Source organism: Tenrec ecaudatus, chromosome 7 (genome assembly GCF_050624435.1).
Source record: "Tenrec ecaudatus isolate mTenEca1 chromosome 7, mTenEca1.hap1, whole genome shotgun sequence".
In the NCBI taxonomy this organism is placed as follows: domain Eukaryota; kingdom Metazoa; phylum Chordata; class Mammalia; order Afrosoricida; family Tenrecidae; genus Tenrec; species Tenrec ecaudatus.
In genome coordinates, this window is record NC_134536.1 from 25,791,087 (window position 1) to 25,816,206 (window position 25,120).

The 25,120-nt window shown below is 41.8% G+C and overlaps 1 protein-coding gene across 5 annotated transcripts in view; it reads left to right on the plus strand.

The window, feature by feature from the left end:
- The window catches only part of HIVEP2 (HIVEP zinc finger 2), a 221,223-nt gene extending 217,165 nt beyond the window's left edge, over positions 1-4,058 (plus strand). For all 5 annotated transcript variants that reach the window (XM_075554451.1, XM_075554455.1, XM_075554454.1 and 2 more), the window contains one exon: positions 2,250-4,058. In XM_075554451.1, the coding sequence (XP_075410566.1) occupies positions 2,250-3,029 (780 nt within the window). In that variant the 3' untranslated portion in view covers positions 3,030-4,058. The remainder of the gene's footprint in view (positions 1-2,249) is intronic.
- Positions 4,059-25,120: the final 21,062 nt, after the last annotated feature.

Here is a 25,120-nt window from a genome sequence, read left to right on the forward strand (position 1 = left end):
GACAGTGTAAGAAATGATAAGATGATAATTTATAAATTATCAAGAGTTCGTGGAGGAGGGAGGGGGGAAACGAGGAACTGATACCAAGGGCTCAAGTAGAAAGAAAATATTTTGAGAATGATGATGGCAACAAATGTCCAAATGTGCTTGACACAAGGGATGCATGTATGGACTGTGATAAGAGTTGTACCAGCCTCCAATAAAATGATTAAAAAACAAAAACGTAACCTGGGGGGAAAAAAAGGAAAGAGTAGAATTGGCTAAGGATGGAGATTGTACATGTCTACTTATCTCTGTGGTTGTAATCATTTGATTGCTGATCACTAGAGATCTAAATATGAAACTTTATTCTTAACACAAATAAAATGATATGGAGTTTGGAATATAGTGAATATATTCTAGTTCTAGAGGCCAATTTATCACTCCTTGCCAGCTTTTGATTGAGGGATCTCAAGTATCTTCATGTAATAGAACATCTTTCTCTTAACTGGTGCTAGCTCACTCTCAGGCTTTCCTCCTGGATAGCCATCCGGATGAGGTCTATGGGGTAAGGCATCACTCCATAGCAACCAAACACAAAATCACAAAGCTATATTTAATGTTTAATATTGAAGCATTGATAATTGATTTTTAAAAGATTAATTTATCTTCAAATAACTGGTGTTTGACAAAGGAGATGTACCTTTTCTAGCCAGAGTGAAGCGGCAGTGAACTTTTATAGTATTTAACCCATTCTTTCTGGTATCATAAACCTCTACCCAGTCTTTCCTAAATTACAAGCTACTTATGATTACAGAAATGATGAATGCATCATTTCGCCTACCCTTCTAAAGAAGTAATTTGTTTCTAGTCAAATACAGTATTGCCCAAAGCACTGTAAATGCCAAATGTGGTACAGAGTATCAGAGATCATGCATAATGTATAGTTCCTGAACCAGTTTCAAAATCTGACTAGAGGTGGATGAATGTTTCATTAATACTATAAAGCACACTGTGAGTTATAGAAGTGAAATGCATAAAAAACGTTTCTCTCAGGTTTATATTTGCTTTCTTTTAAGTTCTCAAAATAAGTAAATAAACTTATTTACTTATCCCTTTTGTGTGCCCATCTATTAAAAGAACAGATCTCAGTCATTAAAACATAATAATCTGATTGTGTGTTTCTAAACTGTGGGCAACCAAGTGTAGACAGTTTGTTCAGTCTTTTTAAGACTGCATCAGGCAATCTGGAACACTGGCCCAGATTTTTAAGTTATCTTTAATTCAGCAATCGTTAAGATGATATTTAAATGAGCATAACATAAAAAGAATGCAAACACAATCACCTTCAGTTGGCAACTATGTAGTTGAATATGAGTTGCAATTATTTGAAAAACTGTATGTGAATACTGTTCTGATGGAGATAAGGCCCATTGATATAAGAATTTAAATAACTCTGACTCGTGATTTGAACTGCCCTTCAGCATGAAGTGTTACTTGAGCAAGAGTGTATTCCTTCAAGCCAGCAGTTCTCAACCTGTGGGTTGCGACCCCTTTGGGGGTTAAATGACCCTTCACGGGTCACCCGATTCATAATAGTGGCAAAGTTATAGTTATGGTCGGTTGGGGGTCACCACACCACGAGGAACTGTATGAAAGGGTCACGGCATTAGGAAGGTTGAGAACCACTGCTTTAAGCCATTATTTCCACAATGGAGCTCCAAATCCATGGGGCATCACCCCCATTTTGACTTCACTTTCTATAGAAAATGAAAAGAAAGCACCAATATTTCCATCTTGTCAAACCAATGATAACAACACTTAAGAAAAATACTTAAAAATCTGCCGGTATAAAAACAGATGTTTTTGTTTGTTTCTAAAACACATGGGTACATGTTTACTTAGTTGGGGCTGTTAGAGTATAAATTACCCAGTTCATGATTAGTCTAAACTGTTTAAAGTAGTTATCCATTATTTTATATTGACCTCATTCATGAAAACAAACACTTTTTTTTAAGTGCCTCTTAGCTAGAGGAGACCACACGGGATGGTCTAGCACATTGCTGTTCAAAACCTAAGGAGCCTGCCCAGGCTGCCAAGGCCGTTCCTGGGGTGTGGACAGCCACTGGGAAGTCTTTGGGGTCCTGAAAAGGGGTGGGGGAGAGGATGGGGAAAAGATAAGGTGGCTAGCAGGTGTTTTGAAGGAATGAAAGAGTGAGAAGGTGTCAGAGTCCTGGCTTCTGAATCGTGTGCTCTGTTTCTCTGTGCAGAATTTAGGAAGAGGATTACCCCAGAGTCCTTACTTCAGTCTCTACGGAGACCCAGAAGGTGCTTATGAACATCACGGCTCCAGCCTTTTCCCCGAGGCTCCTAATGACTATGTCTTCAGCCATCTTCCACTCCACTCTCAGCAACAAGTGCGCGCTCCTATCCCCATGGTGCCCGTTGGCGGGATCCAAATGGTTCACTCCATGCCCCCGGCCCTTTCCGGGTTACACCCGCCCCCCACTCTGCCTCTGCCCACGGAGGGCGCCCAGGAGAAGCCAGCGGCTTCGGGCGAGTCCGTGATGGCCAGGCGGCACGAGAAGCGGATGCCGCCCATCTTCCCGCCCAGCGCGCCCTCGTCTCCTCTGCTCTTGATGAAACAGAGCACGTCGGAAGACAGCTGCAGTGCCACCGAGCGGGAGCAGGAGGAGAACATCCAGACGTGTACAAAAGCCATCGCCTCGCTGCGGATTGCCACCGAAGAGGCCGCGCTGCTGGGGACCGATCAGAACCCCGCGGAAAACGTTCCTGCCGGAAGTGTTAGGCCCTTCAGTGGCCCCGAGCCTGCGCGGCCCTGCACCGCAGCGACCTGCACCGCAGCGACCCACCCCGACTTGCAGGCCTGTGAAAAGGACACTTCTGGCACATCGCAGCCCACCGTCGCTCATTCCACGTTTTACAGCAAGGGTGTGAATGACCAACAGCTGGGCCTTCAGAGCAGCAAGGAGTCCTCAAGCACAGAGGAAGGCCAGGAACCTTCGTCAGAAAAGAGTCGATTACATTGATCTAAGATGCATGGAGACTTTCACTGACACATTTTCCCCCCTTTTTTTTAGGGGGGGGGTTTGGTTTTTCCTAGAGATAGAGGTAACCAAGTTGATAGCATGCCTGTCCTAAGTTACAGTAGTTTGCTCTTATATATACTTTTGTTATATCAAGAGAATTAGGTAAACATAACAAGTCATCATGAGCCTGACCAAAACAAAATTTGAAATTAACCTATTGGGTCTGGTACTTTTAAAATTGTACAGATGTTTGTGCCTTTTCTTTACTTTGCTTATATTCTTATAAGCATTTTTTAGCAGTAATTTGTACATATTTTAGAATTTGTGTATCTGCTTTGTAATAAATGTAATTTCTTTCCATTTTTTGGACACTTGGATCTAAATGATGTAAAGCAAAACAGCATCAATATATATGTGAGGTTGCACTAAAACATATTTTTATATGATTAAAAACTGAACAGCTTTTATGTACAGCTCTGATTCTGTAATACTAATATTTATTTACTTTGTTTCATAAATTGTACATTTTTCTTAATGTTGTGGACTGCTTTTCTATGTGAAGCATGGGATTTACTGTTGCGTAACTAGAACAAAAATGTATATTGTAAACAAGATATTTAAACTAGAGTATCTTATTCTGCACTTATGCATTAGTTGAAAAAAAGATAAAGGATGTTATCAGTCAGTTCTTAACTCTTGTAAATTTTTTGTCTCTTGTTTGCTGGATTGACTATAACTTAAGTGCTGATTGTGATTTTAAACTGATAGTACCGTAAAGCATTAAAGTAAACAATGTGCTATTGTGAGTTGTTCCAAAGCTTTCTAAATCAGTTATAAATAATATTAAAAGTATTTGGTCTTCTGTGAACATGCTGATCTATATGCGCATCTGAAACTATGGGAAAACATTCCGCCCCATGTAAATATGTACAAGTGCATCACTGGTACAATTTTATGTAACTCAGTTGGACACTAGGTTGCCACAGACCTATGCTAGAGTGTCTTTAAAAATTAAAGTGACAAAGCACATGGGACTGTGTAAAGTTTGGTTATTGGCCGGCCCGGGGGCCTGGCAGGCAGTGCTGTGCGCTGCCCTTGGAAAAGACATGGGCTTGCAGTCGGCTTGGTCCTTGCTGCACGAGACGGTGACTGGAGCTAAGGCTGCTACAGAGGGATTGTGCTTGGACTTGAGGGCGGGGTGTGGAAGCAGGGGTGCGGGGTGGAGACCTGCTCACCAACTCTTCCTGTCAGCTAGTCCACATGGTAACAGGGTTGGCATCAGCTTTAGGGGAAGCCACTTTGCCCTTCTGAATGGGGAAGAGTGTCACACTCCTGGCTACCTCAGGGGAAATGGGGGAAAGAAGCTCTCGAGAGATTCAACGCTTGCGGTGGGAAGGGGACGTGTTCTGTACATGACATTCAGAATGGCTTTTGATGGGTGTCTGAAGGGGGGGAGCCTTTGGTCGCAGGTCTCGAGTGGAAGAGGGCAAGGGTGTCGCCACGTGTGCACGTGCTCGCACATGTGTGCACACGCACACACAACCTGGGTTGTCTTTGTGCTATCTAGTGGATGCTTCTGTGAAACCAAGTTTGTATACTGAATTACATTAAGGAGTGTTCTTTAAAAAGAGAAATAAATATACAATGACATGCTTGAGGTGTCTAGTTTTTATGTGTGGCTCCACATGCAAATTTACCAGTTTTGTTTCTAAAGACAGTTTGATGCTTCCAACACATCATCTGTGGACCTACTGCCTAGGCTTCAGCCGTCCCCAGGCAGTGCTGCGGAGGCTTACCTGCAGCAAGCGAGAAGGCGTTCTCTGGCCTCCCGTCACCACCAGACAGTGGTCACTCAAAAGTGTGGGTTCTCCTGCAAGCCTGGCAGGGCAGCCCAGCATTGCATCTGAAAGGAGTCCTGAATGGAGCCCGTGAGCATTTTCCCTTCTGCTTCCCTCTCAGCGTGCATATTTATTCAAAATTCCCCTGGGAAACCTCTGTTATTTCTTTTGAGGTGACTCAAGGCAAAAAGCAACTGAAACTTGCCGTAAAATATCCACACACTGCAGTTCTTTTGTTATAAAAGAGTAGAACCTTCTTTTATAATAAGTGTATAATAAAAAGAGAAGCCCATTAAAGGTCAAAACCTATCAGAAGTTCCATTATAAAAATTTCAAATTGAGGGGTTTACAACTTACCTAGTTTATTTTATGAGCCAGAAAGCCTTTTTAGCCTATGTTTTACAAAGGTGAATTAAAGGTCAACACTGCCTGCCTGCATAATAGCTGGCTCCTGCCCAGCCAAGTCCTTGAAACGTTTTGAACATGTAGGTGGTTCGCGTATCTTACTTCCCATTGACATTTATGTGTGTGCGAGAGATCCCAGACTAAATCGTTCTTTTTGGTCCTTCCTCCTGACAAGTACAACACATCGCTCATGTAGTCACTAATTGATCTAGTCAAAAACATCTTCGAGCGCTCCCCATCGTTAGGTGCAATATGGACACTGTAGGGTGAATAGGTCCCCATGGTACCAGCGCCAGTTGCTCAACTACTAGTTGACCCCATTTAGAGGCTTCTCTAAAGAGAGCCTTAGAAATCTGCCTGTGAACGGCCTGGAAACCCCTACAGAACAATCTTACTCTGCACACATGGTCGCCATGAGTTAGCATTGTCTTGTTGCAACTAGCAACACCATAGGGCGGTTAAGATGGCGTTCTGTCCATCAAAGAGCTCACTAAATAAGAAAAATGCATGGGTGAATAAAAAGGTATAATGTTATAAATATCGAGGTATTTACATATTTGCTGTGTGTTAGAAACTCAGTGGAGAGGCCCATTATGTGCTCAGCATAGGAAGAGGAAGGAGGTGGCCTTAGGACAGATCCTTGAGACAATATTTTGACTTACTCATTCTGCAGGTGGTTTTTTAGCAACTAGGTTTGTTGTAAGCAGGTGCCATTGAGTCGGTTCTAACTCACAGTGACCACATGTCCCACAGAAAGAAACAGTTCTTGCCTACGCCATCCGCATCATTGTTACGTTTGAGCTCATTGTTGCAGCCAGTGTCAACTGTCTTGTCCAAAAGTCTTCCTCTTAACATGATGTGTAGTCTGTGGGTTCAGTAGTGAGGATTTTTGTGTTCTTCACATTGCGTTGCAATCCATACTGAAGGCTGCGGTATTTGATCATCAACAAGTGCCTACTTGCTTTTAGTGAGTGTCATCTGCACTTAGTAGGTTGTTCATGAGTCTTCTACCAAGTCCAGTGCCACATTCTTCTTCATATCATCCGGATTTTCAGATGACGCGCTCAGCGTAGATTGAATAAGCATGGTGAACGGACACAACCCTTAACGGTTTCCTTACTTCAAACAACGCAGTGTTCCTTATTCGAAAGCCTGCCTCTTGGTCTAGGTACGCATGCCTCGTAAGCACGATTAAGTGTTAGGGGATTCCCACTCATCACAATGCGTCTCCATAGTTAACTTTATGATCCACATAGATGAATACAGTTACATGGCCAGTTAAACACAGGTAAACATCGATTTGGTTTCTCCTATTTCAGCCGAGATCCATCTTGTGGCAGCGATGCTCTCCTTCATTCCTCAATGTTCCTGAATCCAACAGGGATTCCCGGCAACTCCCTGTTGAGGAACTGCTACAACCATTGTCCAAATTAACTCCAGAAAACTTACTTGCATGTGATATTCATGAGAGTCTGTAATGTCATTCTGTTGGGGTACCTTTCTTTAGAATTGGCACAAATACCGGTCTCTTCCAGTTGGTTAGCCAGGTAGCTGTTTTTCCAAGTTTCTTGGCCTAGACTAATGGGTGCTTCCAGTGCTGCATCAGCTTGTTGACACATTTCAACTGGTATTTAATCAATACCTGGAGCCATGCTTTTCTTTATTGCCTTCAGTGCAGCTTGGGCATCTCCCTTCACTGCCATTAGTTCTTGATCATATGTGACCCTTTGAAATGGTTGCACATCAGCAATTGTTTTAGGTACAGTGACTCTATGCTTCCTCCATCATTCAATAATTTACACATAGAATCCTTACATATTGCAACTCAAGGCTTGATTTTTTTCCCCCTTCAACTCTTTTACCTTGAGATGTGCTGACTGTGTTCTTTTTGGCTTTCTCCAGCTCTTTTCACATATAATTATAATGCTTTATTTTGTCTTCCCAAGCTGACCTTTGAAGTTTTCTGTTGAGCTCCTTTACTCCATTTCTTCCATCTGCCTTAGCTACTGGACATTCAAGTGCAAGTTTCAGAGTCTCTTCTGACATCCACTTTGGCCTTTTCTTTCTCTTCTGTCTTTTTAGGGACATTTGGCATCCCACTGCTCATCAAGTCTTCCGTCATTGATGTTCAATGTGTCAAACCTGTTCTTGAGAGAGTCTCAAAATTCAGGTGGCATATATTCAAGACTGCATTTTGGACTTGATTTTTTTTCTTCAGTTTCGACCTGAACTGACACATGTGCAACAGATGGTCAGTTCTATAGCCCCCTTAACCTTGTTTTAGCTAATGTTATTGAACTTTTCTATTATCTATTCCCACAGATGTCATCAATTTGGTTCCTATATATTCTATCTGGTAAGGTCCATGTGTATAGTCACTATGTTGTAGAAGCAACAAGATATTTGAACAGAAAAAGTCATTAGTCATGCAAACTTCTATCAGGCAAACTAACTAAGGACATATTTTCCATCTACTGAGCCTTCTTTGTTTCCAACCTTCACACCCAATAACCAGTGATCATCAATATATCTTGATTACATATTTGATCAATTTCATAGTGATATTTCCTGCATCACTAGCTTTAGTGGTTGGTGCATAACATTGTATTATAGTTGTATTATCTGCTTTCTCTTGTAGGCACATAGTTATTATCCCACCATATTCAGCACATACTACCATTGAGGCGATTCTGACTCATAGTTACCCTGAGTAATAGATTATGAGTTGGCCTGCTAACTGCAAAGTTAGTAGTTCAAAACCACCAGTCACCCCATGGGAGAAAGAGGGGGCTTTCTATTCCTTAAGGAGTTACAGTGTCAAAAAAAAAAACAAGTTACAGTACCAGAATCCCACAGAAAAGTTCCACCCTGTCCTAAATGATCACTATGAGCCAGACCTCTAAGATAGAACTTAAAATGCTCTTTTTGAAGATGAATGTGATACCATTTTTTTTCTAATTGGTCATTTCTGACAACAGATTGTTTTATTAAAAATGATAAATACTTTAGGTCACTGATGCCTTTGGTGCATTCTATTTCATTTTGAAGACTTCCAACTTTCCTAGTTTAATATGTCAGGCAGTCCGCTTTCTGATTGGTAATGGCTGCATGCAGTTGTTCCACTTCATTTTGAAATTGTTGATTCTACACTGAGGCAGCATTCCCTTCATTGTAATTTGAATGCCTTCCACCCTTAAAGTTTTCAGTGTCTAATCTCTTCTAAGTGGACAATTTATTTCTTCTTCCTACCCAATCTTAGTCTGAAAGCTTTGCTGAAAACCTGCTCACCTTTGTGACCATGATAGTATCTGAAATACCAGTGGCATTCAGGCAATGTCCGGGATCATTCTTTTTGTGTTAGGTGTACAGTGATGCACAAAACAGAATCTTTTGTTTTCATAGAGTTTATACACTTAAGTGGGGACCAGGGGCAGGGAGGGGTGTACAAAAGGAGGGAAGGGAAATAATACATTAGGAAGAGGATCTAGGATGCGTAAAACAGTGAATGGATAAAGAGCAAGATACACTTGGACCCCTGGGTTTGTGGTGTGTGGTTCATGGAAAAGCTAGAAAGATACATAAATTCATGTCTAATTTTTCTCTCCAGATTTGAGCTCAAATCTAGCTCTGTATGCCACAGGAATCCTGGAGAGATTGAAACAATGAAGTGACCAGTTTTTCTTTTTTTTGCCGTAAAAAAAAATCAGTATGACAGCCACTTGGGGGAAATATATACGAGGGAACAAAAGAAGAGGTACGGATCTCAGTTAGGGGAATTAGAAAACGATGCCATTTCCATGGGGATCTGAGCAGCAACAATCCAAATAATAGCAGGTGGAGACCTCGATACAGAAGCGCAAATTCTAGTTCATGAGGCAGAGCTGATACCAGCACCATACTTGGTTTGGGGATGATGAAGCGGAGGAGTTAGAGATTTAGCTCAGGTAGTGGAGTAAAGGTGATAAGGCTAAGGAATGAAAAAGTGAATTTGAATGTGGTGCAGGAGAACATATGAGCTGCCTTGGATTCATTAAATCCATTCAAATTGAGGAGACTGATCTTAAACAAGGAAGACCCGAACCAGAGATTGGTTTGTCAGTTCTTCATAGCTGAGGGTTCTGATTTGGAATAAACTCCCCAAAATGCACCAAGAGAGGTAGAAGTGGGAATTTTGAGTCTGTTCCATGAGTGGGCAAGGGCACCAGCAAGGTTACTGGCACATGCAGGGGTGCTGCTGAAGACCTGGGGAGGGGCCTTAGGAAAGGTGACCTGCAGGAAGGTGCTACGGCAGAGTTCTACTCTGTAACAAACACATGGTGTTGCCATGACTTGATATTGACTTGGACAGGCTTCACTTTTCTTTAGTTTTCAGTGCAGTTCTGTGTCTTGCCAGGGCCACCAACCCCCCGAACAAAGTAACTGCTTTCAAATCAATTGTGACTCATCCTGAGCCTACAGACCAGACTGGACCTACCTCTTTGGGTTTTCAAATCTAAGTCTTTCCAGCAGCAGAAAGTTTCCCTTTCTTCTTAGGAGAGGCTGACAGGCTTGATGTGCTGATCTTGTGGTTAGTAAGTAGCCCACTGTATAATCTACTATGCCCCCAGGGCTCCTTCCAGGCTACAAAGATCCTTATCTAGCTCTACTTTTACAGATGTATAAGCCAGTCACTAAGGACCCACGGGGTAGTAGTGAGCTATATACTGTGCTGTTAAGCACAAGTCAGCAGTTTGAATCCACCTGAAGCATCGAAGGAGAAAAATGAGATTCTGTCCCGCAGAGCTGTTAGCAGTCAGAACCAACTCAACGGCAGTGAGTTGCTGGGTTTAGACTCATGACGAGGAGGAGGAATAATATTTAATAAAATAGAGGATTATTGAAAATTAGGGAATCTTTCAATGAGATGACCCAATGGACACAACATAGGACTCAGCACTAACAATGATGAAGATGGCACCAGATCTTATGTCATCTAGGCTGATGTGGGTCAGAGGTCACTTGATGGCAGCTAACAACAAGCCCAAGGGAGAACTTGTCTTGAGGTTCAGGTCTGATTATAGGACACCATTCCTTGACTCTGAGAATATTCTTTGCCATGATTGGAGGTTAGGTGGTGGTTTTCATCAAGGAGCTTTGGTGGCATGATGGGCTACACATTGGAATACTACCCACCACGTCAGCAGTTGGATTCACCAGGAAGAGAGTTAGAGCTTTCTGCTCCTGTGAAGATTTACAGCCTCAGAAGCTTACAGTTCTACTCTGTCCTATGGAGTTGATATAAACTAAAGTCAACTCAAAAACAGTGAGTTTGACTTTTTTGTGGACAGACTTAGACCTCCAACCTTTTGATTTATCAACTTGGTTTGTTAACTGTTTAAACCTATCAGAAACTCCAGGCAGTGCCTTTAGACATTCACTAATATTATCCATAGAGACAGCCTCTTAGGGTTAATTGTGCCATGTAGAAAACACTATACTAAACTCCTTGTATTTGAGGGCATTTGTAGTCAATAATGATAAGAACCATGTACTAGTTGTTATTCTAAAATTCATTCATTTAAATCCACAAATGCTAAGTTTACCCGTGCTAAGGTACCTGGTATTGCTGAAACAATGCAAGTGGATGGTTTCCAGAAACAGATGTGGATTTCCTCACAGCTTGTGAGGCTGTAGGTGTGAATTCTGGGAGCTGGCTCTGTGAGGAGGCTTTCTCTCTGTGTTGGCTCTAGAGCAAGGTTCTGGTCTTCTCAGAATCTCTTTCTGGGTTTCTTGGAGATTACCATGTGTCCTGGCATCATATTTAATTCTACTACTGTTTGATCTCTGCTTACGACACAAAAGGGATCGACCAACTCAGATACGTCCTGCACTACTCCTGTTTATTAACATAGACAACCCACACCCAAACAGAATAATCTCCCCAGGCATCCACCTGCTGCTGTCCCGTCAATGTCTACTCATAGTGACCTCTATGGGGCTTCAAGAGGGTATCTGAGATGGCTAATCTTTGTCAAAGCAGACATGCTCAGCTTTCTCCCCCAGACTTGCTGGTGGTCTGAATCACTCTAGGCAAACCCACACTTTATTACGCAGCACTCCTAAGGCTTCTCACCCATAGAGCTTAGAATTTAAAATACATAATTAAGTCCATCCACCGCTTGTCTGTCAGTTGTCATACGATGGTGGCGGTGTGCTGCTGCCATGCTGGGACCTATGTAAGCAGTACTCCAATACCAGCAGGGCCACTCACGGGGACCAGCTTCCAGATTACGAACCGACCAAGAAGGATTAGCCCCTGAAAACCTTAAGGATAACCAGAGAATATTGCCAATAATGCCCAAAGATTAGCCCTTCCGGTTGGGAGACCAAGGAAGAGCTACCTCCTGAAAGCCGGGTTAGCATCATAAGGGGAGTGGACTAGAGCTTTGAGGATCTTCACTTGGTTGATGGAAAAATGACTCAAAGTGAGAATGGCTGCAAACAACTCTCAGTGGAACGTGGAATGTACAAAGCATGGCTCCAGGAAAGCTGGATGCCATCAAAGTGGGATTAGCCTCATAAAAATGGACCCCTAGAAATTAGTAGACTGGCATGGGTTGGCATTGGCCATTTTGAAACAGTCACATGATTATTGTGCCGGGAATGACAATGTCCAAAGGAATGGCATGGAGTTCATTGCCCCAAAGAATGTTTTCTTGAATTACAATGCTTTCTGTGATAGGATAATATCTAGACACTTCCAAGGAGTTCCACTTAATTCAACGATTATTCAAACTTATACACCAATCGCTTGAGTTCAGGATAAAGTGCAGAAGTCTCGCAGTGTCTTCCATCTGAAATTGATCAAATATGTACTCAAGATGCCTTGCTGATTTTTAGTGAGTGGAAAGTGAGAGTTGGAAACAAAGAGGAAGGAACAGTAGTTGAGAAAGATGGTCTTGGTGACCACATTAAACTGGTGATCACATGGTAGAAGTTTTAAAGACCAACTTTTCAAGTTTTCTTCATTACAAATGCCTTAATTTCAATAACAACAACAACTACTGTACATATGGACTTCTCCAAACAGAATCAAACTGATGACATCTATGGGAGGAGATAATGGAGAAACTCCATATCATCAGCCAAAATGAGGCCATGTCTGATGGTGGAACAGACCATCAATTGCTCATCTATAGTAAGTTCAAGTTGAAGTTAAAGATAATTAAAATAAGTTCATGAGAACCAAAATACAATCTTGAGAATATACCACCTGAATTTTGAGAAAGAACATCTTCAGAATAGATTTGACTCTAAATGCAAATGACAGAAGACCCAATTAACTATGGAATGTCATCAAGAACATTCGACAGGATGAAAACAAAAGGTCTTTAAAAGAAAATATCACCCAAAGTCCATCCGTAGGCACCTGGACATCCCCTTACAGAAAGGTCACGGGGAGGAGACGAGCCAGTTAAGGTGCAGTACAGCAATGATGAAACATAAAACTTTCCTCTAGGTCTTTAATGCTTCCTCTCCCCGCACCACTATCATGATCCAAGTTCTACCTTATAAATCCAGCGAGACCAGAGAATGTACAAAAGTGATACCAGGAGGGTAAGGAGAGCTGGGATAGAAAGGGGGAACTGATCACACTGATCTATATATAACCCCCTCCCTGGGGGACACACAACAGAAAAGTGGGTAAAGGGAGGTGTTGGATAGTATAAAACATGAAAAATAGTAATAATTTATAAATTATCAAGGGTTCATGAGGGAGGGGAAAAATGAGGAGCCAATACCAAGGGGTTAAGTAGAAAGCAAATGTTTTGAGAATAATGATGGTAACAAATGTACTTGACACAATGAAGGTATGTATGGATTGTGATAAGAGTTTTACAAGACCCCAATAATTTAAAAAAAAAAAAAGAAAATAGCAAAGCGGATGTCAGAAAAGTATCTGAAACCTGTTCCCAAACCTGGAGTAGCGAAAGCAAGTGGAAGAGATGAAGCATAAAAGAACGGAAGAGAACATCTCAAAGGGCAGCTCACGGAGTCAAAGTAGAGCATCATGCTTAAATGTGCAGGCTCGGTGTTATAAAACTAAAAAGGAAGAATATGTTCCCTATACCTTAAAATGAAAGAACTGGAGAAAAATTCAAGTCTTGGCTGTAATATTGAAGGATTCTATGGACCAAATACTGAATGATGTAGGGTGCATAAAGAAACAGTAGAGCTACAGAGTCAGTGTACCAAGAACTGATGGCCGTTCATCCAGTTCGATAGGCGGCATTTGATTCTGAAGGAAGAAGTCCAGGTGCACTGAAAGCATCAGGGAAAAGAGTGCCAGCGATTGACAGAGCTCCGATGGAAATGTTCCACACACTGTGAAGCACTGGAAGCGCATTCTCATTTATGCCCTGGGATTTGAAGCACAGCAATCTGGCCAAACAAATGGGACCGGTCCATATTTGTACCCATTCCATGAAGAGGTCACCCACAGTATGTGAAAATTATCTAACAATATGACATGAAAGTAACGATTTGGTGATGATCTGTCAACATTGATTGCAGCCGAACATGAACAGGAAGCTGCCAGAAATTCAAACTGGATTCAGAAAAGGATGTGGTAAGAGGGATATAATTATTGATATCAGAGGGATCTTGGCTGAAAGTAGAGAATACCAGAAAGATATTTACTTGTGTTTTTTTAACTATGCAAAGGCATTTGACTATTTGAGTCTTAAAAAATGATAAATAATATTGATAAGAAGAAGAATTCCACCTCACTGTGTTCATGAAGAACCTGTACAAATGGACCACGAGGTAGTGACTACTGCATGGTTGACAGTCAGAAAAGGTGTGCCTCTGGGCTGTCTCCCTTCACCTTATTTATTCAATCTCAACGCTGAGCAAATAAGCCAAGGCTCTGGACTATACAAAGAAAAATGTGGTATCAGGATTGGATGATAGATTATTAACAATCTGAGATATGCAGATGACACAACCTTGCTGGCTGAACGTGAGGAGGACTTGAAATACTTGTTGATGAAGATCAATGGCTATAGCCCTCAATGTGGATTGCAACTCACCCAATAGAGGACATCATGATAAATGGAGAAAAGATTTAAGTTTCTAAGGATTCCATCTTGCTTGGATCCACAATCAATACTCATCGAAGCAACAGTCAACAAATCAAATGATGTTTTGCACATCCACGGCACAAAACCTCTTTACAGTCCAGAAGAGGAAATTTGTCACTTTGAAGACTAATGTGTGCCTGTGTCCCTGACCAAGCCAGGATATTTCATTCACCTCATATGCATGTGAGACTTGGGACGATTCCAAAGCAAGGCCACAGAGGAACTGATGTATGTGAATTATGGTGTTGGGGAAGAAAATTGAAATTTCCTTCTGGAACGCCAGAAGCAAAATCCAATGTGTCTTGGAAGAAGCACAGCCAGAATGCTCCCCAGAAGCAAGGGTGGTGAGACTCCATCTCGTGTACTCTGAGCATGTTATCCGGGGAGACCAGTCCCAGAGAAAAGGCATGATGATTGCTAACGGAGGCCCGTGAGAAAGAAGAAGACCGTCGATTAGATTTTCACCTAAGAGCAACTCAGAAAGTGGATGAGTGAGTTATATGCTGAGCTGCTAATGAGAGAAAAAGGACCCCTTCTTCTCTGGTGAAAATTCATAGCCTCAGAGACCCGGGCAGGCAGTTCTCCGCTTTCTTGAGTCACTCATGAGTTGGAAGTGACTTGATAACACCGAGCTTGAATGAGGTGTCCAGTAGAGGAGCCATGGCCACACAGGTCTCGAGAGCCCTTGAGCTATAGCTGGTCCAAACTTACATGTGCTCTAAGTATGAACCAGATGCCGGGTTTGGGAGTCACAGTACAATCCATTGCCCTTGAATCGATTCGCTCTGACAGAGAGACCCTATAGGACAAAGCAGAGCTCTTCCAAAGGGTTTCTGAGGTCGTAAGTATTTATTGAAATAGTTTACCTCATCTTTCTCCCTTGGTGCACCTGCTGGCTTTGAACTACACACCTTTGAGTTAGTAGCCCATTGCATAATATACTGTACCACCAGGCATCCTGGACATGTCCAAAGAGGATACAAAAGATCTCATTAATTATTTTATATTGGCTATGCATTAAATGATGATATTTTGCTATATTCAATGTACAACATGCTATAACAGTAATTTCACTTTTTAAAAGTATGAATACCATGAAACTGGTAATCACATGTGGCTCACATTCTATTTCCGCTGGTAGGTGTGCAAGAATAAGTCTGAGGAGGTGAAAATGACCTTGAATTGCGGGGGAGTTCCAGTAGTGTCCTATGGCTGATGTAGGAAGTACGGCAAACTGGGTTTGTTAAAACAACAGAAATGTATGCCAAGCACCGTTTTGAAGGACAGAAGTCCGAAATGAAACTATCAGCAAGACGTCCTGTGTGATTCACAGCACAATCTGTCCTTGCCTTTTCCTAGCTGCTGGTGGTCCCAGGTGTTCTTTGGCTTGTACATACACCACTCAGTCTCTGTCTCCGTTTGTAAGTGGTCCTCTCTCTGTGTCTGTCTCTTTATCTCGTCATTTCTTCTTACTACTGCAGTAGGGCTTCATACTAACCTAACCACCTCTGCAAAGAGCGCCTTTCTAAATAAGTTCACAGCCACAGGGACCACAGGCTAGAAAGTCAACATATCTTTCAAGGGGGATACAATCCAACCCTAACAGGAAACTATTTCCACAATCTCTGAAGGAGATGACATTGGCCTGAAATACATGGTAGTGGACAAGATGAAGGAAAATAGATTAAAACTATACTCAACAAACTCAACAATGCTGACTCATAGCGACTCCCTGGGGGGTTCTGAGACTATAACTGTTTACATGAGTAGAAGCCCAGAGCCCTGGTGGTGTATTGGCAACAAGTTAGGCTGCTACCTGCATGGTCTGCAGTTCAAAACCACCAGCAGCTCCAAGGGAGAAAGACTGAGCTGTTTACTCCTATAAACAATCACAATCTTGGAAACCCACAGGGGGTCTCTATAAGTCAGCACTGACTAGATGGCAGTGAATAATGAATTACCAATGAAGTCTTTTTCACTACAAAGTTAAACCCAGGGGAGGGGCTCGTTCGGGGGAGCATTCATCAGTTCAGTTACTCTGACCATTGCCTACATTCCACTAAATGCCAGTAGTATCCTGTACTCATTGGCCCCACTCAGGAAGTCTCCATAAATTTCCAAAGTGCCCTAGAGGGGTGAGGGTGAGGTGATACCGCCTCAGTTGAGAACCACCTGCCTGTGTGAAGACAGGGAAAGGAGATAGATGGATAAAAAATTATTTGCTTATCTTCCAAACAGCTCAGTCTCAATATCATCGAATCAAACATTTTGAGGAGTCTTACAATGGGGATTTCAAAACGGTTTGAAATCTGACAGTGTCTCTAAGGACAGCTGAATATGCTGTGTGCTTGGATGTATCTACCCACAGAATGCAGAGAAGACCGCTACTATTTAAGTCCATTTAAGGACAGTAATTGTAAGAGCTGCTTTCCTCATGAGCCGTGATGAGTCACAAGTAACTCAATGCAGTAAGTCTGGGATTTGGGTGGGCTGAACAGGTTGAGTCGTTACTGTTACTGTGATGAACATGTCCAAATCTGTGTCCATGACACCAAGCAGAGTGCCCAATATCATGTTCATTTACATGGTAGGATACATACAGGCTTTATTAAACATACAGAGATCACTGTATACATTCCCAAAGCTCTTCAAATTCTAACTCATAGACTTGTAGAACTAATTATATTTCTTCATTTCATTATTCAGTTATGCTGAGCACTTGAGGTGTGTCCATACAGTTGGTTTAAGAAGAGTCCAGTTGCATTTGTCTCCAGACTAGTTTATGCAAGTTTATTGATGATTTTAGTTATGCCACTAAAACCCTAAATAAATCTATGCAATATAAATACAAAAAGGAAACAGTAGTTTTAATGACTACCTTGTTAGATGTTTTAGAGCCACTTCATAAAGATGAACCCTTTAAAAATTGTCATCAAATTGTATGTGGGTTACATAAATGTAAAGGATTAGAAAAATCTAATAAAATTGAGGATGACTCTTCCCTCCATTTAATTCTTGAATGCCTTTAAAATTTCAGTTGTCTTTAAATAAAAAGAATTAGGAATATAGACAAGGCATTGTGGTTAGGCTTCTTTAAGCTACCAAGCAATCTCCAATCAGAGATCTAGGCCTAAAAGAATGTACAGCACTACTGTGTAAAAAAACAAACAGACAGACAAAAATCCCATTGCTATCAAGATTCCAGCTTCTATCGGCCTGATGAGGGGATCCTAGACTGTAAACCTGGAAGAAGACAGTCTCATCTTTCTCTCCCCAAACAACAGTGGGTTTTGAATGAAGATCTGTGCTCAATGCTTCTCCCACTGCACCAGCATTGCTACTTACATGAACAGTGAACTCCAAGCACCCACCCAGTCTCTGTCACACCCACCAGGAGAAGGGTGGTGAGTACCTAGAACTCACAACCATAAAATCGCCAGTCACATGCAAGCATTACACCTCAGAGCCTCAGAGCCAACAAACCATTGCAGTACAGGCAAAGAAATAATATAGAATGGTTTAAGCAAGTGACCAAAATATAAACCTAGAAGAACATCCTGAGAAAGAAATAATATTTGAACTATCTAATAAGGAAGTCAAAAGAATGATATTCAGGTATTTTCAATGAAATGGGAGAAAAATGGAGGAAATTACTAAAGAAATCAAGGTAAAACAAAGGAAATATACTTAAAAGAACTCAGAAGAAAACGAAAAATAATGAAATTTTGAAACCATACAAGAATAGTAAATAGAAATTCAGAAGATAAATACTAGGATTTTAGAAAAAGATACAAAAAATAATTCTCAGTGCCATTGAGTCAATTGTGACTCACAGTGACCCAATAGAACAGGGTAGAACTGCTGCTGTGGGTTTCTGAGACTGTAACTCTTTCCAGGAATAGAAAGCCTCTTCTTTCTCCTGCACGACAGCTGGTAGCTGTCAACTGCTGATCTTGCAATTACCAGCCCAGTGCATAACCCACCAGGCCACCAGGCTTCCTCTCAGAAAGAGATAATATGTATATTTCTTAAGGTAAAGAAGTCGAATTTTTTTCAACAAAGGCCAGATTAGTGAGCTTGATGACAAATTTCTCAATACTAATCTGATAAAGGTACAATCCTAAAAAGAACCAAAAATTTTAAATTCTTTAAAATTGTATGGGAGATCACAGAGGAATAAAAAGCATAGAGAAAATTGATCATTGTTGCAAGAAAATTCCTTATAATGTGAAAGAAGGAAATATACACTCAAGGAGATGGACAAACCACAAATAGAACATCCCTCAGAAGAAAACCACATATCACAAACCTACTTTCCAAATCCAAAGAAAAGGATCTAATTATGAGAGAAACTTAGGAAAAACAAAATGTTACCTGCAATAAGGCTAAGTTCTGATTTTTCAGCAGAAAACATGCAGGCAAGTAGACAAAGAGATGATACATGTTAAAAACCTGGAGTTAGGGGGGAAAAAAGCCAACTAGGAATCATATACCCAGCAAAATTGTCCTCCAAATACGATGGCCAAATCAGGACATTTTCAGATAAACAGAAATAAAAGGAATTTCCAGAAACTAGAGCACCTTTACAATAAAGACTAAAGGAATTCTTTGTACATAGAACCAACAACAGTAAAAAAACAACCTGAGATTAACATACCTGTCTATAGCACCCAGAAGTCAACTCACATATAGAAGTCTCCTCAGTAAAACAAATCTACAGGACTAGAAATAGAGAACCATAGATATCAATTTGTAACAAAGATAATTGCAAAAGAAAAGAGGCTGTCTATAGTAAAGTTATAAAACTTGTAAATGAAGAGAAAGGTAAGCAGACTTACACATGTTAATTTTGGAAGTAAATAAGGGGGATCAGTCAAAATGATGAAGGCAGGGAAAGATCCTGGGAGGAAAGCTTGAGTTAAGGAAACAGTGGTAAATGCTGTGGTGTACACAATCCTGCAATAATGGTTATCTGTAGTAGATGCATAAGGAGACATGTAGGTTGAACGTGTGTGGAAGGGAGACCGAGTGTGTACCCACAAATGTATATTGGTTTGACAGAGGATGTTAATACAGGGATATTTATCATTGCTGCAAATGGGTGCATGAATGTGGGGGACAAAGTTTGAAAACAATGTAGACATAACCAAACACTTTGAGAGAGTGAATTTCTAGGCCTGGGGCTCAGGATCATAGTCTTAGGGTACACCATATTCCACAAAGACAATAGTCTACATCCTACAGTGGCGAGTGGTGACTCTGACTGTAAGCGCGTGTGAGCAGCTATCTAGGAGGAAGCTGGACCAAAGAGGAATGATGAATATCAAACACACATGGAAACAGCTCACTTCATTAACAGCCACTCAAACATCAGTCTCCATAATCCGGAGACCCGAAAAGCTAGATGATGCCCTAATACCATCATTTTCTGCGCTGAGAAGGATCACATTAGAAGGTCCTGGGTAGAGAGGGAGAAAAATGTAGTACAGAACTCAAAATCACAAGAGACCAGGCTTACTGGTTGGATAGAGACTGGTGGGAATCCCAAGAGATGGCCCTTGTTACCCTTCACATCTAGAAATGATACGCTTCTGTGGCTCAAGTTTCAGCCAAACTATAGACAGGTCTATAGGGGAAACAATCACACTAGTTAGATGCATAAACCTTAGAAAAATCGATTATTTGAGATCAAAGCCTACATTTACCCAAGAACAGAGTTCTGAAGGGTAGGGAAACAAGAAGGACTGGAAGCAGGAATCACAGGGAGGAAGTGGGATAAATTATGTTACATCGAGGGGAATGCAATGAATGAGAGAAACAACTGTGTATGATTTGTCGAAGGTAAAACTGATCAACAGATTATGTTCTCACAGAAGTTTTTAGAAAACTGACCAATTTTTACACTTCAAAATATAGGCAGTTTAATGTTTTAAATCTTCATAATGTAAAAATAAGTAAAGAAAGAACAAAAAGCTCTATGGATCCCATTGGTCCAATAAATAATTTTTTAAAAATCATTTGGGTGATCCTAGTAAGGAAATGTCATCGATATATATATAATTTGCATATATATAATATTTATATATACTAATGTCCAAGTCCATGTAGCTCCTGAAGCATACTGTACTCCTGCTGGGAGCATTGGCACGGAGAGACATCTAAAACCTGGCTATGGTTTTACTTTCCAGGATCTATATTGGACTAAAATTGTTTTATATATAATTTAACATGACCAAGGAAACTATACTGAACGTGAAAATTGAAGGGAGAAGAGCATAGTGCAGATTATTCTGTTCATGCCCAAGTCCGGAGTGTTGGCTTGTGTGTTATTGAAGTTGTTGTTAGTTACCTTGAATTTGAGTCCAACTCAAGGGGACCTTCTACCCAGAGATGGAGCCTGGTTCTCTGCCAGCTTCATAATCGTTGGTACAGTGTACCTGAAACATTGGCAGGTCTCCTGGCACAAATGTGGTAAGAAATAAATTGGCATTCTAAACTACCACTTCTGCTTTTGCTTGTCTTTCTGCCCCACACGATAGGGTTTGTTTATATGGGTGTTTATAGTTACTGTTCAGCCCCAAAGTAGATATTTTAATTCTGAGATCTCTCCCATTTCAAGAATGTAAAAAAGACATTTTGTGGTGATCTCTGCATTTTTTTCATTAATGATGTGACTGATTATTATTTCCTACCCCTCTCATGAAAAAGAAAATGAATAATGTAGAAGCAGAGATAATTAGAAGAGAAAGCAGCTAATAAGTTTTAAAAAGGAACTACGAGGGGGAAATAGTGAATAAGGGGGGAAAAGGAAAGGTGTAAGTAGGGCAAGGGCAGAACCGAGAACGGACAAAACTCTATGGGTGGGGTCAGGCTCAGACATCTGAGATCAGGGGACCTGATCTGGAATCAGTTCAAGTAGACTTAGAGAATGTTTGTGGTCAGGGTGTTTTGGTCCTAGAGCAGCCAGGGACAGGGTAGCTGCTTACGGAAGATGATGGCTGGAGACAGGCTTCTCGTCTAGCACTGAGGAGTTCTGTTGGCATGGTGCACCTGGTGCCTGATCCACGTGGGCAGAGTCTCAACCTCAAGTAGAGGGGAGGCTGTGTAGGGGGATGCTGCCAACCACTGGGTGAGTGGGGATGAGAGCTAGGCATGCTTCTGATCCTCAGGAGGACATGGGAAACAAGGGACTATCCCACCTTTCTCATTTTCAGCCACCAGTGTGTGGTTGTACTGTCAGGTCACTACTGTGCTGGAATGAAATTTCTTAATCTAGCTCTTCTACCCACAACTCAGTAACACCCACTAGTTGACTGGGAGGGACTATAGGGTGTGTGTAACACTAGGAGAGGGGATTTGTAAGTTTTCATTACCATTCCCTTGGCTTTAAGAATGAGCCATCTATTTTTTATATATCTATCCTTTTATTGGGGGCTTGTACAACTCTTATCAGAATCCATGCATACATCCATTGTGTCAAGCACATTTGCACATTTGTTGCCATCATCATTCTCAAAACATTTGCTTTCTGCTTCAGCCCTTGGGATCAGCTCCTCATTTTTTCCTTTTCCTTCACTTCTCCCCCCTTCTCATGAACCCTTGATAATTTATAAATTAGTTATTTTGTCATATCTTACACTGTCCAACATCTCCCTTCACCCAATTTTCTGTTGGCCATCCCCCAGGGAGGAGGTTATATGTAGATCCTTGTAATCAGTTCCCCCTTTCCACTTTACCCTCCCTCCACCCTTCCGATAGGGTTCTCCCTTTCCACTCTACCCTTCCTCCACCCTCCCGATATTGCCACTCTCAGCACTGATCCTGAAGGGATCATCTGTCCTGGATTCCCTGTTTCCACTTTCTATCTGTACCAGTGTACAAGGGATGAGCCATCTTTGAAGACAAAAGAGAAACCCAGAGGACCTTGGAATTGCACATTCTAGATCTCTGTCTGAAGTGGTGGAGGCAGCTGAGACGAGATGCTTGTCAGACTCAGAGCTGAAACTATGGGTGATATTTTCCTTATCTGACCCAAGGTGATAGAATTATGGGACAGAATGGCAGGTGGGAAGAGTTCTTGGCTGGTGGAGGCAAAGAGAAAGGGACCACGTGGCTGAGAGACAAAAAGCTAGAGAGAGATTGGTCTATTGCATGGCTTGCAGGCTGAGAACTAGTGAGGGACTAGGCTACAACCTGGCTGAGAGGCTAAGAACCAGAGAGACTGGTTGCTGGCTGAAGACACCAATGACTGTGTCTTTACTGTTTGCTGGTCCTAACTTTTGATAATCTATTAATATCCCTTTATGGACGAGTCCATTAGACATAGGACTAAAGCATAAGCACAAGAGTGAGGATGGTGTGGGATCAGAGTTGTTTCATTCCGTTGTACATAAATAAGGCCACTATGACATGGAGCCAGCACAAAGGCAACCAACAAGAGCGTTACCTTCCTTTATGAACCCCCTTACTGATGCGCATTGGCCGTGAGTTCTGGGTGTGACTGTTGCGAGGAATTATCAAACTCCGTGTAGGTGTTGCGTGGCGTGGGGGGAGAGATGGAGTGGCGATAGAGAAGTCAGAGGAGGTCACAAATGGCTCTCGAATGCTTCGCTTTCAAGGTGGCTGGGCTGTCAGGCCAGCTGACATTCACCACATCTGTCCATTCTCTGGCCACTTTCGTTCAAGTTGTTCTCCTAGTTAATATTCAAATGACTGTTCTATCCATTCATTTAAAGCTCTGTTTTCCAGGATTATCTTCCGTGTTTGCTTCATTGAATCTCTCGTGTTCTAGTTGGAGAGGGTCTGTGTAGCAATCTTACCCTTATTACAAAGTGTCTGTAATGGCATATGCCATTTTCCTTATGTATTACCAAAAGAGTCCTCCATATCGGTAACTGGAGACCGAGAACAAGATCTAAAATCAGGTAGGATGGAAACAAATGTAAAGGCATCATTATTAATTTTCTTTTTTCCCCTTGCTGAAAATAACATTTCCTTTGGGGTTTTTAATCCTTTCTATTAAGTGCTACCTTTAGTCAAGCAAGGGAGTGAGGCGTCATGAACAGAATGAAGGTGCTCGTGTGCAAAGAATGGATTGATCAATGCTTGCTAGTGACTGGGGGGGTTGGGGGGGTGGGGCGGGGGAGGGCAGGGAGAACTTGACACAGGGACATTTATCATTGGGAGGAGAGGTGTTGAAACCGCCCTATATTGTGATTGTGTCAGTGGTTACACACTGTATGCTTTTGTCAAAACTCAGAGAAGTGTATATTAAGGCAATAACATTTATGATATGCAAATGAGGCCTACTTTTTTTTAAAGATAAGTCAATATGTAACAGGGTGTATCCCTTGATAAGTCAATACCTAACAGGGTGTATCCCAAATAAAATGTGTTCAAACATGTCCCCGCAATCAGCGGATGGCTGCAGATGAGCCCTTCCAGTGGTACGCTTGTGCTTCTGCGAATGCCACCAGAACAGTTAAGACTTCTTCCCTTTATATTACTGTCTCTTGGTTACGTGCTATCTCTTGAAGTGGTAGAATACTGATCTCTTTGGTGCAGTGACCGTGTGGTCCTTCTATCATCTTTTGATGCTTCCCACGTAATTCAATAGACTAGCCACAGAACCCCTCAATACGACATATTTGAGATTTGAATTTTTTTTCTTCAGTCCCATCCTGTCCTATAGGGTTGCTATGAGTCAGAATCAACTCAGTGGCAGTGAGCTTTGAGTTTGGTGTCTGTTTTAGGAGTAGGGTGGAATGCATCTTTTAAATTACTTTACTACAGGATGTGACTTAAGGCATCATCTTTTATTTTCCTTGGGGGTATGGTTGACTAAAAGACAAAAACCACACCTCCATCAAAGCCATTCCTTGGTGTACTAGAACCATCTTGGACCCAGAGAGAAATCTCAGGATCACAGGAAGCGTTGGTCCCAGATTTCAGTCTGATGTGATGGAGTTCAAGGCCAGTGGCACCAGAGACGGGGTCATGGAGATGTTATAATAGAGAAGCACCAAGACTTTGGGACTACGAGGTAGCATGTCCAAAGTTAAGGGTCCACATGGGTGAGAGGCTGAGGACCAGAGAGCGACTTGGTTACTTGCTGAGGAGAGATGGGGCTGTGGCCCAATGATCCTTACTGTATCCTTCCTGTTTACTGATCCTACCCTGTTAACTTCCCTAACAGACCCCCTTAATCATGAGTCTTGTCTGAATTATTGTAATGAATCACTGAACAGAGTGCCCTGGGAGGAATGGCTAGTGTTGAAAGAGGATAAAAGAGGATAGAGGACAAAGGCCTAGCTGACCCCCGCCTCATGGCCATAGGGAAGCCAGAGGAGGTCAGATATGGCCCCACAGCCATTGACTGCACATGACTATATTCAAACGACAACTTCAAGTTTAAACACGAATTGCAAACAAGCTTAGTTACCCCTGCAGCAAACATTGTCCTTCTCCAAGAGGCACGGTATGCATGCCAAAGAGCGGGACAAACGGGAGGCAGACGGGCCAGAGAATTCATCCAAAAAGAATCTCCCAGAGACGGCCCAAAGCCCCGCACAGAGAAAAACAATGCACGTTTTCTGAAAATGTGAAGAGAAAGCCAGTAAACGGTATGACAAGTCCAACATCACAATGGAGTTTGAAGGTGAAAATCCGTCTAGAACAACTTAGGGGAGAGGAGGCTTTCAACGCCGATGTGACTTCTAGCCTGCTA